The sequence below is a fragment of the Pantherophis guttatus genome, chromosome 2 (genome assembly GCF_059756535.1).
Source record: "Pantherophis guttatus breed Tessera chromosome 2, ASM5975653v1, whole genome shotgun sequence".
Taxonomy (NCBI): Eukaryota; Metazoa; Chordata; class Lepidosauria; order Squamata; family Colubridae; genus Pantherophis; species Pantherophis guttatus.
In genome coordinates this window covers 162,637,327-162,651,903 of record NC_142064.1, presented here as the reverse complement: position 1 = coordinate 162,651,903, position 14,577 = coordinate 162,637,327, and the positions used below count along the sequence as shown (strand labels likewise).

At 38.8% G+C, this 14,577-nt stretch overlaps 2 protein-coding genes across 7 annotated transcripts in view; one reads left to right on the top strand and one right to left on the bottom strand.

The window, feature by feature from the left end:
• Positions 1-508: 508 nt before the first annotated feature.
• On the top strand, positions 509-3,614 carry LOC117660508 (uncharacterized). The gene has a single exon (XM_087887185.1). The coding sequence runs from the start codon at positions 657-659 to the stop codon at positions 1,566-1,568; it is 912 nt and encodes a 303-aa protein (XP_087743311.1). The 5' UTR covers positions 509-656; the 3' UTR covers positions 1,569-3,614.
• Positions 3,615-3,775: 161 nt separating this feature from the next.
• The window catches only part of LLGL2 (LLGL scribble cell polarity complex component 2), an 80,326-nt gene continuing 69,524 nt past the window's right edge, over positions 3,776-14,577 (bottom strand). For all 6 annotated transcript variants that reach the window (XM_087887183.1, XM_060691036.2, XM_060691035.2 and 3 more), the window contains exons 25-26: positions 7,777-7,838; positions 3,776-4,447 (exon numbers count right to left, since the gene is read on the bottom strand). In XM_087887183.1, the coding sequence (XP_087743309.1) occupies positions 4,443-4,447; positions 7,777-7,838 (67 nt within the window). In that variant the 3' untranslated portion in view covers positions 3,776-4,442. The remainder of the gene's footprint in view (positions 4,448-7,776; positions 7,839-14,577) is intronic.

The window sequence follows — 14,577 nt, the reverse complement described above, 5'->3', positions numbered from 1 at the left end:
ATGTCAAGAGAGCAGCAGATCGGGAGTGGCTTCTGCAAGTTTCAGGGCTCTCTTCTCTGTGAGCAGCCACAGGAGGACTATGACAGCATATAATCAGAAAGGAAAACAATTCTGATTTCTGGGTGCATAATTGCAATATAAATAAGTATTTTTCAACCTTGGCAGCTTGAAGATGTTGTGGACTTTGGTTCCAAGAATTCCCCAGTGAGCATGCTGGCTGGGGAATTCTAGGAATTAAAGCCCACACATCTTCAAGCAGTCAAGGTTGAAAAACACTGCTGTAAACACACACAATATATTCAAGGTTTCCCAGCTGCAGCTTTGGTTAGGAATAGATTCCATGTAAAAAGGGCATCCTGACCTAAATTAACTGATAATTTCAGTTTATTCTGATGTCAGAATGCTTATGACCCTGGAAAGTTTGGATCTTTGTCCCAACTGCTACAGCTTCCATGGCTTAGGCCACGAAGCTTACTCCAGGCCTGTGAGATCTAGAATGTGTGTTGCCTGGCAACACTACAGCTATTCCTACATCAATTAGAGACCTGGAGGTGAGGGAAAATACTAGAAGTACCACCCTTTAGCAAATTACATATTAGAAAGCTCTTTTCACTGACTTTCACTTCTATCTCAATCTTTACATCTCAGAAACTCTCATGGAGGCAGCAGTCACAAAAGATAAGATGGCCGTGCATCCCAATGACACAGAAAAGCCAAAATCTTGCAGGGAGAAGTTTCTTCAAGCATGGAATGAAAAGCTGAAACTCCAGCCATGTCCCATATTGTATTCTCAAACACTAGCATCTCGGTCGGCAGTTGATATTTCTGTCCAGGAAATGCGAATAAGGAACAAGGCCCTGTCAGATTTACAAACAAGGGCCTCATTGCAACATAATGAAAACGCCGTTTATTTTGTGAAAGTAATGCCTTTTCCTCCAGAGCAAATGCATCCAACTCCTGGGGATGTATGTGTAGGTGAACACTGCCCACAGCAAGATGCTATGTCATCTTGGAATAGCAACCATGATGCTACAGACAAGAAGGTGCCAAGTGGATCCATGACAAGTGTTGAAGAGGAACTCCTACAGATTTGTGTTTCTGATTTACTGATGGAGTCTCCAGCACGGAAGAGGCCCAGATTGCTGCCACCTCACCGAAAGATGCATGTGGAAGTATGGAAGAAAGAGGCTTCACCCCCTTTGCAGGAGCATGCAAGAAATCCAGTCCCATTGGCATACAATCACCTGGTAGATACCATGTCAATGACCAATCTTGCTGACCTCCCTGAAGTAGAATCTTTTTATCGCAGATTTAATCCTAAATTAAAACAAAGTTGTGATAGGAAGAACAGTCCAATCCAGTCAGGAACCGATGGCTTTTTGCTTGTCAGGAACACAGACGTTTCTACCTCTCAAGAGGCTGAAGGAAGAATTGCCAAGCAACATCAGCAACTGAGCTTGAAGAGAAGTTCTCCTTTACCTGATCTTATGGTGGCAAACCTAGAATCCATGAACTCTCAAAATATCCACCTGCCACCAAAGAAACGATACACTCATGGCTGTCTCTAAGAGATTTGCGGCTAAGTTGCCTGCCATTTTATTCTAGATGTGCCTAAGACCAAAGCTTTTAACAAATCTTCCAAATAATAACCATAAATGAATATATATTAGATATTTTACAGTGCTTAGTGTAAGATGTTACTTTTGTATTTTTGAAATAATTTTTTTGAAGGATGTAATTGAACTTGTTTTTCACTAATTCTTAGTAACTTTAGAAATAGGATATTATTTTCTCCCCTTTCCACCTGCCAAAACAAGATACTTTGAAAAACACTTCTGTCCGCAGTGTGGCTCCATCAGCAATGAAATTGGATGGTCCATTTTTACATGCTCACAAACAGGAATTATTTCAGAGTGTGAGGGATATTGTAGAAATGTAGGATGTCACTACTTTGTGTACATAAAATGTGACACAATCACGTATTTTCCTATTGTGTGTGTGCAATTTTTTTTTTTGCAATACTTTTTTCAAGTTTGATGTCACTTTATTGGCCAGAAAAAGGATCTTGTATTCTAAAATAAGAACATGTAAATGCCCCTTATACCTGCCTAATTCTGTACTATCTCATGTGTTCAGGCTGTAGTCTGAAGCCCAGGAATTAAATCTGGGAGAGTAGGTAAAATCAGAGGCTGTACCCCTGAGATTTTTAGCCTTTCACTTTGTTTCATCTGGGAAACATTTTCTGGAGAGAGGAGCAGTGGCACATATTTTTCACAATGGATATAAGAAGAAATGAAAACATTTGTCTATGGTTTCAAATTCCCCTTTCTTTTAAGTTGCTTTTCATTAGCTTACATCATTCAGCTTTGGTATTACTGTACTGTCATTTTTTTTTTAGTAGTTGCAATCCCTACTCCCTATGCAAGAACCACCATATAAAGAGGCCTGAAATAGTTCCTAGGGATTCTGGGAAACTAGATAGTATTGGAAAGAGGCAAATTCCACTCTAATTCACTGGGATATAAATGAGAGGGGAGGAAAAGCACAATTAGACTTGCAAGGCTGACAGCAGCCTTTTAAAGTAGACAAGCTTGGTAAGATGTCATAGGAAGAATACAACTATATTTCATTGAAATAGGTTATAACAAAGTCTTGAGCAAGACCAGTTGTTAATGATTTGATGAGGTGTTCATTAAAGTTCATTGGATCACAGGAGATGGGAATCACCTTGTCCTGTATCTCAGAACGTAGTTTATGTCTCTTAGTCTTGGCAAGAATAATTTGGGTCATTGTTCAACATACTATACCATTTTCTCTAGAGCAGTGGTGGCAAAAGTTTTGGGCTTCGCATGTCAACATTTCAGAAATACCTAACTTGACTCTGTTGGCATGTCACATTGCTGTCCCAAAACAAAAGAGAAACAATTCTTTACATGTTCATTTATTTTAAAAAAATACAATTGTGTGTGATCCCCAGGATCTACCATGTGCTGCTTAATTTCAGGCAATGTACTTTTTGTTCACAAGTCCCTGTGGCCTACCTGAGATTGCTCACACACTGGCTTCAGAAAATGAACTTTCATGGCCTCTGCAGCCTCAGAAAACTACACAAAAACATACCCCTTTCCCAAACAATTTTTGGAGGGTCAAGGCTCCATAAGAGCATTGCCTTCTTAAGGGAACTTTGCAACCTTCAAAAATCACAGGAGAATGGGGTGGGCATTCAAAAATAGCTATTGGGTGTTGGTGAACGCTAGCATGATCCAAAGCATTGTGGCATGTTGCCTTTGACCAACTTGTCCTAGGTTCACCATTACTGTCCTAGAGAAGCACTATATTATATAATCCTTTGCATAGAACTTGGAAATAAAGTTAACTGATGAAGATCCAGTCAGGATAGTAATGTGGAATTTGGTGGGATTAGATTTACTTTCAGTGGATTGTAACAGGGCTCACAATTACATAGAAAAATGCATTAATTAGTGTAATAAAAACTTGTTATAATTTGGCCTACAGCATCTCTTCAAAGTCAAGGCTCTTCAAAGTGGGAAACATGTACTTTGAAATATACAGTATGTGGAGAAATTGCATATATTAAAAAGGATTTTGCAAAACTACTTGTGAAGGAACGGTTTAGATTATTTTAAGTCTAAAGTTAAAAGCAAAACATGAAGAAGAAAAAACCCAAGCATTTGGAATTTATAGATATTCTAAACATTTCAGAGACTGTAAAATTAAGATAGTATCACAAAATGTGTTGGTCGCAAGAAAAAAATAAGTAAAGGTACTGTTTTATTTCAAGAAAAATTAATGTAGTGTTCACATACAAATCAAGTTAAATTTGATTAGTTTGTTCACATCTGAACAGCTACAAAAATAATCTACCCAGTCTGCCAAACAATTTAACAGTACTGTAATACAACAAAAACTTCATTGGAGCAGCCACAGGGATTTAAAGTGACATATATTATTTCAATCATTTTTTTAAAAAGCACACTTCTAAAATATGCCTCTGTTAAACACCCATTATGATTTTAAAAATGTACAAAAAATAATAATCTTAATGGAAACAGTACTTATTCTTAAAAGTCTGCTTCCAAAACAGTAATTTTTATAATTTAAAACCCATCCCAGTACAAATATATATATATATTTAAAAAGGAAATAAATTGTGCAAACACTTGAAGAATTGCAAAACACAGATCCAGAGGCATAAAAAGGAAGAGGCTAGAGTGGTTCCAGTCTCTTCACAAGGCGGATAACTCAAGATAGGTACGAGCTTCAGATGAGGCACAATGAGGAAAAGGATGCAGCCCTTCAATTTCATCCAAAGCCCTGGCCAGGGGATGCGTCTCAGCCCCGACGATGGTGTACCTACGACAGTAGTGTTATGGCACTCCTTTTAAATGCCCAAACCTCACAAATGACACGCCAAGGCACAATCATTCTGTTGGAAAGAAAAAAGCAGTTACTCTACATAACTTGAAGACTTAACATATCATTATTCAATTTACAACAGTCTTTGCCAACTTAGTGCAATAACCAGATATGATGGATTTAGAAGTTCCATGATTTCTAGCTAGTTTATACCGTCAGTTGACTAATGAAACATTGAATTTATTTGAGCCAGTGCAGGTACTGACCACAAAAGTGAATAACTGGATATTGTGGTCTCAGCACATCTAACTAGCTTGGGCCAGGCTTGTGTATTTAATATCTAGATTTTAAAGATCCGTGACAGACATAATCTATGTACTACTTGCTGGTATTTCCCCCAGTTCAAATTCTGTATCAGTGACACCATTTAACTTATCTTTCTATTTACACAATGGTGTTTGATTCATCCAGCAGCTTCTAACTGGCCTGACATAGTAAGAAAATAGTCCAAGAAATGCCAACCCCATCTCTCTAGCAGCTCCTGCTAGAAGTGTTCCACTGTTGCTAGGCCTTTTGGAGAAAGGAGCTAAACTATTTTTCCCAGAAGGAAAAAAGAGGGCCAAAAGGCTCTGTTAGTATGTTGGGTTTTGTAGTAAATTCTGGCTAGGTTCCAAGTAGTCTGTCTTAAAGAGAGAAAAAGAATGTAGGAAGAAAATGAGGAATAAATCCTCCATTCATTTGAAAAAAAATAAGAGTCTGGAAAAAAAAATACTGAACGGTCTTGTTGACAACCATAATGTCAAGAATTGTCATGACAAGGCTGCCTTTGAAGAGCAAAATAGGCTTTAAGAACAGCCTTTTCTTCTGGATAAAACAAGATTAAGGTTTCCATCAAGATCTCAGTACCCAGTAACTGGCCAAGGAACTTTTTAAAAAATCTGTGACTTTGTTGCTGTATATTAGGGCTGTCAAACTCGCGGCCCACAGACTGGATGCGTCACACTGGCCATGCCCATGCCTGGTTTAGCGAAGGGGGGGCGGGAAGTCGCGATATGTCATGTGATGCTGCCCTGATGACGTGAATTTGACACCCCTGACTGCAGCAAGAATTCTTTATGCTTAAAAAGGGAAAGATTAATCTTCACAATGAAAGAATGGATGGAGAAACTGATGGAGGTAGCAGAGATGGTGGAATCAAATGCTTTAATTGAAAAATACATTGTTTTATTTCTACTTGGAAACCACTTCTAGACTGAAGACAGGAAAAAAAATGAAATTTTGACTTTGGGATTTGCTGATTAGACAAGTCTGTTATAGAAATGCCTAGTATATTAAATATGTCAAAGAAAAAAGCGAGGTTGTATCTTATCATTTTTATTCTACTGCTCTGAGAAAAGTTGGAAGTTAACACATTTTTATTCTTTTTCTCTCTATCCTACACTTCTCTCTTTCCCCCTTTTTCCTACTGTCTATTTTAATTTGTATTTATATTATGAAAATTTAATAAACATTTTTTACAAAAAGATATCAGGACACAATCCAGGCTTTCACTGAAGCAAGGCAACTTGGTGCCCATATTTTTCTCCACTCGGTGCAGATTGCAGGGGCACTATGGCTGAAAAGGCAACTGGATATGAGGACCAGACTGCTGAAATTCTCTCTGGAATAAAGAGAGCTCTGGAGATGCACATATGTTCCTTATTGGGAAGAACAGCATATAAAGTTTACTAATAAATATGTACACCTCAACAGCTGATTTTTGGGTGCAGATGACAGAATTTGCCATATGCAATTAACTGTGAATTGTAGGTTCCATCCTGTTCTGAACTCAAAATGCAGCCTTTCATGGATTCAAGATATGACCAAACCTCATTCTTTTTAATCACTCTGGAGTTTAATTTTTTGAACTGCCTCTTTAAGATTGAAAAACCTTCAGAACTGCAAGCCTATAAGTTGCTGGCTGAGTTTTTTTTTTTTTAAAGGAAACTACACCTCTTTAGCTTTGTAAGATATTTATTTTGATAACTTTGCAATATACAGCAAAGAAGTGGCTTTAGAGTTGTTTTTAGAGTTTAAATGCTAATGCTTCATGAAACTGGTTTAAAGAAACACTTTGAAACTAATGAGAAAGATCCTTTCCTGTAGGAAAAGTCTGTTTTGTTTCTCTGCAAAGCAAGACTTTGAAGGTCTATTACTAAAGCACATGATAGGAAACATTTGATGTGTGAGCATATGAAGAAGTCCTTGAGCTTTTTAACTCTTTACTGGAACTAAATGTTGCTACCGAAAATGAACAAACCCCTTTGAAGACAACAGACTGGACTTCAAGGTGGAAATTAAAACTTAAAAATTACAAAAATGAGATGGAAATGCTGGATTTACAAGTATGATCATTCAAACAATGTACCCTAAGAGCAACGTGGACTATTCTTTTAAATTGAAATGTGAGAGATTTATTGGAATTAAATTCATAGAAATTGTATATGGGCTTGAATAAAGATAAGAACTTCAACAGATGAAGCAAAGAGACTATAAGAAAACTGGAGTTAGAATTTTATCTCTGAGACTTAAGGATGGCTGGGAGAAAGAAGGAAAAAAAACCCCTACAAAATTGGTTTATTTGACTGTAGATAAATAATGATTTGCTATCTTTGGTGGTATTTCATAGTTATCTGGTTTGGAAATGTTCAGTGCTGCAATGGATTCATTTGTAATATTTATGTTATCATTTTTGGATATGTAAATTTCTGGTAATGTTTAACAGCTTTCAATTTTATTCTTTTTTAATTTTTGTTAAGAAGAGGATATAGACTAAATGGAAAGAGGGGGCTTCTACTTATGTTGTTAGTTATTTTTGTTAATTTTTACTGGACCTTTATTGATCAATAAGGAGAGCTGAAGATTTAGAGATGACCCAGATTGGATCCTGCAATTTAGAGATGAGTTTACAGACAATGGAATGAAGTACAGAATGAAGATGCATCTGGTTGTAATTTTAAGAGACAGTCATAAATTGCTAATGTTGAATATGCTTGCTATGGATGAAGAGGAAAGTTTCTTTTTCTCACTATTTTCTTACTATTTCTTACTTTTGGGGGGGATTTTTTTCCTTATTTTTCACACTTTCTTTTTTTATATATACGTATTTGTATTGGATTTGTTCGTTTCATTTGTTCAAAATCAACCATAATAAAATTATTGGGAAAAATACAATTTTTGTTTGCTAACATTCTCACGTTCAGAGAAACCAGTTGTTTCCTATTCAAGTTAAAGGGGAAAAATTTTATAAGACTGCTCAGCAGCCCCAAATGAAGAGTAGGAAGCAATATATTTTTGTAACAAGCCATAGTTTATTATGTTTCAATACCAACTACAAGTAAAAATATAAAGTCAACTTACCTCCTCCATTACTTAACGTATGCCCTACTTGGATTCTTCCTGAACTTCTATTATAGTAACTCCTACCAAAAAAAGAAATAAAACCAAAAACAACACAAAATGAAAAACAGGAGATTATGAGATAGCCAGTTTATGCTGTATCATTTTCATATACAGTATATAGTGGCAGTTTTTTTCCAAGCAAACATATGCAAGTAATACATTGCAACAATATTTCATGGGTTTTTTGAGTCAGAAAAAAGCAGCTGTGTCTATGGAGACTCTCAATCATCCAGGTCATGGCTGATTAAAGAAGCAAAAGTTTTCAGAGAGAAAAACCAAGAAAGTTGCCTTTTGGAAAGGCACCTTTGGGACAAAAAGCAGCTGTCTTTCTAAGAAGAATTATCTCTCCAATGTTACAAACTGAATGAATTGGAAAATTAAATTAAATTAAAAACCAAATTCATACAATCAACTTTCCATTTTGTTCTCATTGGATACACACATATTATGCATATATCATACACACATGCAGCTTTCTATTTCTAAGTAAATTTATTTACTATTTAGGAAAGACACTCTCTTCAAAAAGGAAACAACTCAGTTACATACTCTAACTATCAAAAGGAAGACCTAGTTCACGGGTGTCAAACTCGTGGTGTCTGTCACTGCGTTATTTTATTTACCAGCTGAGCTAATTATTTCTGGACTATCAGACTTTCCGTACCTTGCCAAGAATTGTTATCAGAAGCTACTACGCATGTCCATCCACCCACATTCCTTCACACACTCTTTTCCTTTGTTCTCCTGCCAGCAAGGTCCGGCTGGACCGGCAGGAGATCTCGCTTGCCAAAATGTAACAATTAACTTTTTCTTAGTTAGTGAGGTGTTTTATTTTCTTTATAACAAATAAATGAGTTTTATTAGAAACCTTTCTTCGCGTTTTCTTTATCAAAATATTGCAACTTGGAATAAGCCACGATCCATCTTCTCTAAACCAGGGTAATTAGTCCCAGAGCCAAACATGGGATTAATAAATGCCCTGACATCTGATAGCACGAGGACGGTTTGATTTATGGCTTTTTTCCTTGTTTTGTTATTTCTGATAAAAGCGCATAGGCAATTAGTTTTTAGCTACTGAGGTACGCTAATTATTTTTGCTAAGATGCCGAAACAGAAGAAAAAAGGCAAAGTGAAACCAAGACCACTCTTCGTAAATGATTTGATTGATTTTTCCAGCGAAGAGGTGGCAGACAGGAGGTTTCCAGATTTACAGCCCCTTACTACAGCCACACGCCTGGAACAAGAAGCCGTGGGAACAGATATGGAGGGAGATAAGACAGAAGCTGTTTTTGAAGGAGAAGCATTACGACTGAGGTCAGTAACTCCCCCTTCTAATTATGCCAGCTCTCAACCTGTCTTCCCAGAACCTTCTGAATTTGTAACGCTCGATGCAAGGCCAAAGCAAACTGCTGAGCAAAATTACTCCCACGCAGAGAGAGAAACAATTCATTATTCTCCTCGAAGCTCTAAGCTCACCCTGGATGAGCTGGCTATGAAAGCCTATCGTGACCGTATAAAACTCTATGAACAGCAGCTATCCCAGGCAAAAATGGCTATATCTATGCTTGAGCAAGATAAGGAAGAATCCCGTGACTTAAATTTTTCAAAAAGCGCCATATTGTCTTCTTCCTCGGAGCCAAAGACACTCCCCCTGGTGGATCCTGTGTCAGGCCAATTAAGACAGAGGGAACTGCATACGTCACATGAAAGTCTCCCTGATCAAGTTACATATAAACCTGCCATGCAAACATTCTTTGTAAGTGCAAAGCTGCCCGAAGCTAAAGGTGCAGCACCATCTGCTGGCAAAAGTAATTTACTACAAGAAGCTGAAATGCCACAAGTGTTTCCACAGGCCCAAACTCAAACACTCCCTGGTGGTGTTGGTCTCCTTTTAGATGGAACACAGGCACACTTTATGCAGCAAAGGAAAATTACTGCATCTCCAGCAGGTCATGCCAATATTGCAGCTCAAGCACAAATGGCAACTGGAATACAGCAGATTCCAGTGCATCAGCCACAGCAGCTACAAATGCCTGCATATGTGCCCCAGCCACAAGTGCAAATAGGGCCACCTCCTGGCCCACCTCCAATGGCACAACCAAGGCCATTTTTAGGTCCACAACAGGCACAGCAAATACCACAGGCATTTCTGCCAGCACAGCCAGCATACCAAGTGCAAGCTCCTCACCAGGCATTTTCTGTCTCTCCACTAACTGGTGAGTCAAAACTAAAAATGTCAGGACATAATTACAAAGCCTGGGTCAGTGAGATTACACTATTGCTTCTTAGAGAAGGCTCTCACTGTATGGTCTTCAATCCTCCTGCTCAACCTTGGACTTATGCAATAAGAGATTTAGAGATAAGGGCTCGCACAACATTATTGATGTCCATGGATACTGAACTGCAGGTCACTTTTCCACCAAATACAACAGCCCGACAAATTTGGGCTGAATTGGAAAATTGCTACAGGCCTATCTCAATTGAATCTTCATGTTTACTCATGTCTGAACTCCACGGTTCGAGATTGAAACCTGGTGAACAAATTGGAGGACATTTGACCAAACTGAAAGGTCTGAGAACAGAATTGAGAGAAAGAGGCCATAACATTGAAGATATTCAAATGATCAGCATCATTATTAACTCTTTGAATTATGAATGGAAAGATGCTGTTACAAAAATTAACCATGTCCCAATTGCTCAACGCACAGTGGACAATGTCTGTAGGCTTTTAATTGAAGAAGAGGCATTCATGTTGGCCACGCCACACTTGAGAGGACCACCCGCATCAAGAGCTCCAGCTAGACGCCCCTTCCGAGGAAGGACCTACGCTCCAAGGATGCCAAGATGCTACGCCTGCGATCGTGTGGGACATGCCACCCGGGATTGTCCCCAACGAGTTCCAGCTCCCGTCACGTACCAGCCCAGAGGAACAGATTCCAGAGGCAGAGGCAGAGGTGGAAGACAAGGTCGTCGTGGTCCCCGGCGTGATCCACAAACTCCACTCGCCACGTTGGCTTTAACCAATGATCCACAACCTCAACCAGAGTACGACAGACGACTCCTGTGGACTTTGGACAGTGGTGCAGCATTGCATGTTACCTACAGAAAGGAACTTTTCACAGAAATGCACGAGCCTGAACCAGAGCTACGTGAACTTTATTCTTTTTCAAATCATCCTTGTCAGGTCAAAGGAAAAGGAACTGTTTATGTTGAAGAGCTCGATGCATTCATTCCTGATGTTTATTACATACCAACAGCAACCAGTAATTTGCTTAGTCAGTGTCACTTGTCTAGAATGTTAAAGTTCCAAGTTCACCACCTTGAAAAAGCAAGTTACATAGTTAAAGATGGAGATATTGTTGCTGAAACCATATTAATTGGTGGTGTTTATTACTTAAAGCCAAAGCCTAAAACCCAAACACACGCAAGTATGCAAACTCCAAAAAGGGAACGCACAGGCCCAGAGAGAGATGCTCCAGAGAGAGATCCTGTTGCTACCCCTAAGGCTCCTAAAGCCAACAAAAATAGAATTGGTAAACAGGATGCTCAGAGCAAGCCTGAGGTTCCGCATAAAACTGTTAATGTTGAGAATTCACTAACTGGTAAACCTTTGCATTCCAGGTGTATCCACAAATGGCATAGAAGATTGGGGCATGCCAGTTTCCGTGTTCTAAGGAAGATGCCGGAGTTCGCAAAAGGTTTGGATCTAAAGGGGTGTAAGGTGTTTTTGGATTGTGCTGTATGCAAGAAAGCCAAATCCAAAGCAGCAGCCATTCCCAAACACGCTACACGCCTGTCAACACGCATCTTTGATTTGGTTCACATTGACATAGTTGGTCCATTCCCGCCATCATTTGGTGGTAGAAAATATTTTCTAACAATTGTTGATAATTACTCCAGATATGGATATGTATATCCTATGAAAGAAAAATCAGAGACCTTTCAGATCTTTAAAGACTTTGCAGCCCTTGTTTCTACCCAACATCAAGTTCGCATCGCCAGAATCCAGAGTGATCGTGGTGCCGAATTCATGTCTCAGCGTTTCCAGGACTGGATGCGTAAGAATGGAATTATTCATCAGACTTCGGCCCCTGACACATCGGCTCACAACGGAGAGGTCCTACAAACCATGATGCATTGTCTCCTAGAAGACGCCAACCTTGGTAAGATATACTGGGGTGAAGCTATCAAGTACGCAAATTACATTGTCAACCGTACTTGGAGCAGTGTAACAAATCAGACTCCTTTCTTCATGTTGTATGGCTACAAGCCCGATCTTAAAAACATCCATATTTTTGGTTCATATGCTATGGTGAACATTCCCTTAGCTCAAAGAAGAAAAGGAAGTCCAGCAGCAAAGAGACTGAGATTTATGGGTATTGATGATAACTCAAAATGGAGCAAATTTATTGACTCTAAACATGTAATTGTGATTTCCCAATCTGCTAATTTTGAAGAAGATATTGACTGGTCCAGGATTCATTCCAATGATCCTGGAGTTTACTTTCCCAGAGATAATATTGCTGATGCCACACAGATTGATGATCAAGGTTCCACTGATTCTTCTCAACCCAATGTTCCGTCTTCGCAAGCCGCGGATGCTGACGCTAGCGACGAAAGTGAGGACGAGGACGAAGCAGAAGAAGACTGGACAGTTGTTCCGAGACGTTCCAAGAGGGTCACAAAAGGAATCCCTCCACAACGATATTCTTGGCAACTGACAAAAGCACCCTTGCCTTTGATTTGCAATGTCACACTTCCACCTGATAATTTCACGCAAATCAAGCAGCTCCCTGATTCAGAGCAAGACAAATGGTATGAAGCAATGCAGGTTGAAATGGACAGTCTAAAGAAACTTAAAGTATTTACACCTGCAAAACCTCCAGCAAACAAAAAGGTCATTGGCACTCGATGGGTCTACAGAATCAAAAAGAAACCAAATGGTGAGTCACTGTACAAGGCCAGACTTGTAGCTCAGGGTTTCGCTCAACGTTATCCTGAGGACTACACAAATACCTACTCACCGACAGTCAGAACTGAGAGTGTAAAAATTGCTTTAGCAACTGCAACTATCCTTGGTTTAGAAGTTTTCCAGTTTGATGTTGACACGGCTTATCTACATGCAGACCTAGACGAAGAGATCTACGTGAGAAGTCCTCCAGGATTCCGACAGCAAGAAGGGGATACCTGGTTCCTAAACAAAAGTCTCTATGGTCTGAAACAATCTGGTTTAATGTGGTATTTATGTCTTACTGACAAACTAAATTCAATGGGCTTTATTAAGTCCGAAACTGATGAGTGCGTGTTCACAAAAAGATCTAACAATGCATATGAGATAGTTCTTGTTTATGTTGATGATATTGTTTATATTGGTCCAAATAAGCAAATGAGTGAAATTTTTGCCAAAGCTTTGCAGAGATACTTCACATTGAAATCATTAGGTCATATTAGCACTTATTTAGGTGTTCAGATTGAAAAAACACAGAAGGGGTTTAGTCTTTCACAAGAAGATAAAATTGAACAAGTTTTGCATCATTGCAACATGAAAGATGCTAACACAACAAAGACACCCATGCAAACAGATTTTCACAACTTGACACAAGAAGAAAGTCCTGAGTTCGAGGATCAAACACTTTATCGTTCAGTCATTGGGTCACTATTATACATTAGTAGTTGGACCAGACCCGACATTGCACTTAGTGTTAATCTCTTGTCTCGACACGTAGGTAAGGCAAAACAGTTTCATTGGACATGCATTAAGAAATTACTGAGATACCTAAAATACACTAAACATTTGAAATTATTGTTAGAACCAACACATACTGATTATGCAGAATTATGTTGTTATGCAGATTCTGATTGGGCAAGTGATAAGAAATCACGTAAAAGTACTTCAGGTTATATGATGTTCTTAAATGGATGTCCTGTTTATTGGCAAGTACGTAAACAGAATTTTGTTTCTTGTTCATCTACTGAAGCTGAATATGCTTGTGTTTCAGATGCATGTAATTCTCTAACTTGGTTTGATGCTTTAGTCACAGATATCTGGACACACCCGATCCGACCGATCACCGTGATGGAAGACAATGAATCGGTGGTTTATATTTCTGAATCTCATTTTACAGGTTCTAGGTCCAGACACATTGACATCCGTTATCAAAACATAAAACATTTAGTGAAAAAAGGTTTTGTCAAAATGCAATATGTATCTACACATGATCAAATTGCTGATATGCTCAACAAACCACTTCCAGCAGCTCAACACGAGTATCTGCGTAAGAAGATGTGCCTTATTTGATGATGTACTGATATTCGCTCAACTGGCAAAGAAGGGGAATGTCACTGCGTTATTTTATTTACCAGCTGAGCTAATTATTTCTGGACTATCAGACTTTCCGTACCTTGCCAAGAATTGTTATCAGAAGCTACTACGCATGTCCATCCACCCACATTCCTTCACACACTCTTTTCCTTTGTTCTCCTGCCAGCAAGGTCCGGCTGGACCGGCAGGAGATCTCGCTTGCCAAAATGTAACAATTAACTTTTTCTTAGTTAGTGAGGTGTTTTATTTTCTTTATAACAAATAAATGAGTTTTATTAGAAACCTTTCTTCGCGTTTTCTTTATCAAAATATTGCAACTTGGAATAAGCCACGATCCATCTTCTCTAAACCAGGGTAATTAGTCCCAGAGCCAAACATGGGATTAATAAATGCCCTGACAGTGTCACGTTGCCGTCACATGATATTTCGTGACTTTT

Bases quoted from the DNA above. Each gene is read 5' to 3' on its own strand.
- LOC117660508 (XM_087887185.1), top strand. From the start codon at position 657: ATGGAGGCAGCAGTCACAAAAGATAAGATGGCCGTGCATCCCAATGAC.